Here is a 3,633-nt window from a genome sequence, read left to right as displayed (position 1 = left end):
GCTTCGTAAGAAGCATTTCAAGGTCCTGGAGTGGCCTAGCCAGTCTCCAGATCTCAACCCCATAGAAAATCTTTGGAGGATGTTGAAAGTCCGTGTTGCCCAGCGACAGCCCCAAAACATCACTGCTCTAGAGGAGATCTGCATGGAGGAATGGGCCAAAATAACAGCAACAGTGTGTGAAAACCTTTTGAAGACTTACAGAAAACGTTTGACCTCTGTCATTGCCAACAAAGGGTATATAACAAAGTATTGAGATGAACTTTTGTTATTGACCAAATACTTATTTTCCACCATCATTTGCAAATAATTCTTCAAAAATTCAGACAATGTGATTTTCTGGATTTTTTTTTTTCTCATTTTGTCTCTCATAGTTGAGGTATACCTAGGATGACAATTACAGGCCTATCTCATCTTTTTAAGTGGGAGAACTTGCACAATTAGTGGCTGACTAAATACTTTTTTGCCCCACTGTATATCCCAATGCCACCCCCCCTCAGGCAGCACCCTCCCAATGCAGTAAACCTAGGAGAAGCACTGTACATCATACAGTGCTAGTTCTTTATTCTAAACACTGTGCAGTGCTACTGTTATTTATTTGAGTGCAATGGGACATTTGAGAGCAGAATCAAGAGCAAACATTCAAAGGGTTAACATGGATCAGGCTCTGGCTGTTCCTATTGATCCAAAAGTCCATTAGACTTCTGTTTGATTACAAAGCTACAATGTCACCAGTTTGTAAAAATGCCAACAAAACCACATTAGCACTAAATAGCCAACATCCTGTGTTTGTGTTCAGGTGCTGCCCAGGCAGACCTGTGGGCTGTTCACCCATACCATCTTCTACAACGAATACCCAGGAGGCTCCAAGGAGCTGGACAAGAGCATCAGAGGAGGAGAGCTCTTCCTCACCGTCCTCCTCAACCCTGTACGCAACCAGAGCGGTGCACATCACACTCTCATCCTCTGCCCGAGTCGTCACTCTTCCTTTTCTATCGCAGCTATTTACTTGACTTGAGACATGAGGGAAAAGAGCAGTTTTGGGAGGGGACTTGACTTTAGGACCAATAGAGATTACCAACAGCAATAGTGTGCATGTTTTTTTCTTTTCTTTTGGAGCTCTCATTTATATTAGTAACATATTGAGCATGTGTCTCCAATACCTCCATTAGTGTGTGTGTCTCCGTGTGTGAGAAGAAAATGTATATCAGTCAGGTTAAATAAATATGCATTTAACCAAAACACACACATTGTTTTTGTGGTTCTATCTTGTTTCAAATGTTTTAAAAGAACATTGTAATAGGATATTATGCATGTTAAGAGTTATTCCTATACTTCTAGTGTGATTTAAATCATTATCATTTTTCTGCTACCTGTGTCTTTGAAACAATAACGGATGACTTTGTGCCTGCCCAATCTAGATCAGCATCTTCATGACCCACCTGTCCAACTACGGCAATGACCGGCTGGGTCTCTACACCTTTGAGTCTCTTGTGAAGTTTGTCCAGTGTTGGACCAACCTCCAGCTGCAGACGCTGCCCCCCGTCCACCTGGCCGAGAAATACTTCCAGATTTTCCCCGAGGAGAGAGACCCTCTCTGGCAGGTCAGAATCTTGATTTAGTTATTTTTCAAGCTCATGTTTTTTGCAGACGTGTGAAAACTGAATATAGCAGGTACTTCGAAATAAAAGCATTACCATGAATATTTTTCAGAACCCTTGTCATGATAAGAGACACAAAGATATCTGGTCTAAAGAAAAGACTTGTGACCGACTGCCCAAGTTTCTCGTCATTGGACCACAGAAAACAGGTAGCGCACTCTGTCTGCTTTTCATCTTTACCTTAGTCAATATATCTATGTCTTTGCTATTCTAAATGTCTTCTTTCCTCAAGGCACTACAGCGCTTCATTCCTTCCTGAGCCTCCACCCAGCAGTCACCAGCTCCTTTCCCAGCCCCAACACCTTTGAGGAGATCCAGTTCTTCAGTGGAGCAAACTATGACAACGGGATTGACTGGTAACACAGGAGTACCGTAAACACTGTCTTCACAAAGTCCCATAAACGTGGTGACAAACTGGACACAATATGACTAGAATTTGAATTCCTTTTTTACTTTAAAACTTTATAGGTCTTATTTTCTTAGGTTCAGTTTAGTTTATCTTATTGTTTTCTCTTGTGCAAGACCCTTGACCCCCACACTTCTCCCTGGGCACTGTACAGTATCTGCCCACTGCTCCTAATACTGCTAGTCTGAATTTCACTCTGTGTGCTGTATTGTGCATTTGTACAATTGTACATGTGTGAAAGTACAAGTTTATTTGATTCCTTCATTTCCATTAATGTTGTACTTACCTGACATTTACTGAATGTATGTCAACGTCAATGTGTGATCACTCATCCTCCCCATATGCAGGGAAGGGATCTTTGTGAGCGGCTACACTATAAAAATGGGCTTACGTACGTTATACAAAATTCCAGATTAGTGCAGCTTCCAACAAGAGGATATTTGTTCAGTATTTGAAATGAGTTGTAATCATTATTCAGTGTGACATCTGCTCTTTTTGTGATTCAAACGGTAACAGTGAAAGATAACGGGAACAAAAGGCCAGGGGATTTAAGTACTAATTTAGACACAAGCTGACTGGTACTGGTTTTATTTTCCGATCCTCAGGTACATGGACTTCTTCCCATTCCCTTCCAATGTCAGCACAGATTTCATGTTTGAAAAGAGTGCCAACTACTTTGACACAGAGGCGGCTCCTAAGAGAGCTGCTGCGCTGCTGCCCAGAGCCAAGATCCTGGCTGTGCTCATCAACCCGGCAGACAGGGCCTACTCCTGGTACCAGGTGAGACCAGCACACACTCAGCAGGGCCCTGACACCCACTGTGCAGGGTCCTGACACTCACTGTGTGTCCCACTGTGCAGGGTCCTGACATTCACTGTGTGTCCCACTGTGCAGGGTCCTGACACCCACTGTGTGTGTCAAGTCCTTCAGGGTTTTGGCCTGTATCAGTGATTTAGCCTGACTTGAGAGGCTGGAGGGCAACAGAGGACACTTGGACAACTCAAATTTTGTTCTTTTTGTCTTTCTTTATTTAAGACAGCTCCAATAATTTAATCAGGTTGAAAACCTTCAAAACACAAAAGGACAAACCAATGTTAAACATTTTGCAGGCCTAACTGCATTCTCAATAATAACACAAACCATGTTTTAATAAAAAGGATAAATTGTTATTTTAAAACCACATCATTAGCTTAAATGAATTAATCAGAGTGTTTATCTCTAAACTGGAAAAAGCACCAAAGAAAACCTCATCTGAACACCTGCGCTGTCTAAATTACACAGCAAACAAACGGAGCACAGGCTCTATATTACACAGCAAACAACGGAGCACAGGCAGACCGCGCTGCGTAAAAGCAGACGATTGCGCAATAGCACTCTCGCAAAGTGAGACAACAGATCAAGTACATAAACACAATTACACCGGAGAAACATACCAACGGCGTCTCCGGAGCCTCACACACACTGTCGCATGGTTCTCCCTCCGTGGCTTTGAGAACAAGAGACCGGTCATCACAAACTACGCCACTTTTGTTCCCGTGTTTACCGGAAGCGGCATTCATATTTTTTCCA

At 42.6% G+C, this 3,633-nt stretch overlaps 1 protein-coding gene across 1 annotated transcript; it reads left to right on the top strand.

Annotated features, from left to right (window-relative positions):
• Positions 1 to 796: 796 nt before the first annotated feature.
• LOC104963266 (bifunctional heparan sulfate N-deacetylase/N-sulfotransferase 2-like) lies at positions 797 to 3,059 on the top strand (the record flags this gene model as incomplete). The annotated part of the gene is made up of 5 exons (XM_010791834.1): positions 797 to 925; positions 1,419 to 1,601; positions 1,711 to 1,807; positions 1,891 to 2,014; positions 2,670 to 3,059. Coding segments are annotated over 5 exons (762 nt in total), but the record flags the coding sequence as incomplete, so codon positions are not given.
• Between the last annotated feature and the right edge of the window lie 574 nt (positions 3,060 to 3,633).

This window comes from Notothenia coriiceps, unplaced genomic scaffold, assembly GCF_000735185.1.
Source record: "Notothenia coriiceps isolate Sejong01 unplaced genomic scaffold, NC01 NC01_scaffold00035920, whole genome shotgun sequence".
NCBI classification, from domain to species: Eukaryota; Metazoa; Chordata; class Actinopteri; order Perciformes; family Nototheniidae; genus Notothenia; species Notothenia coriiceps.
Note: the sequence above shows the minus strand (reverse complement) of the source record. Positions and strands in the feature narration are given on the sequence as shown.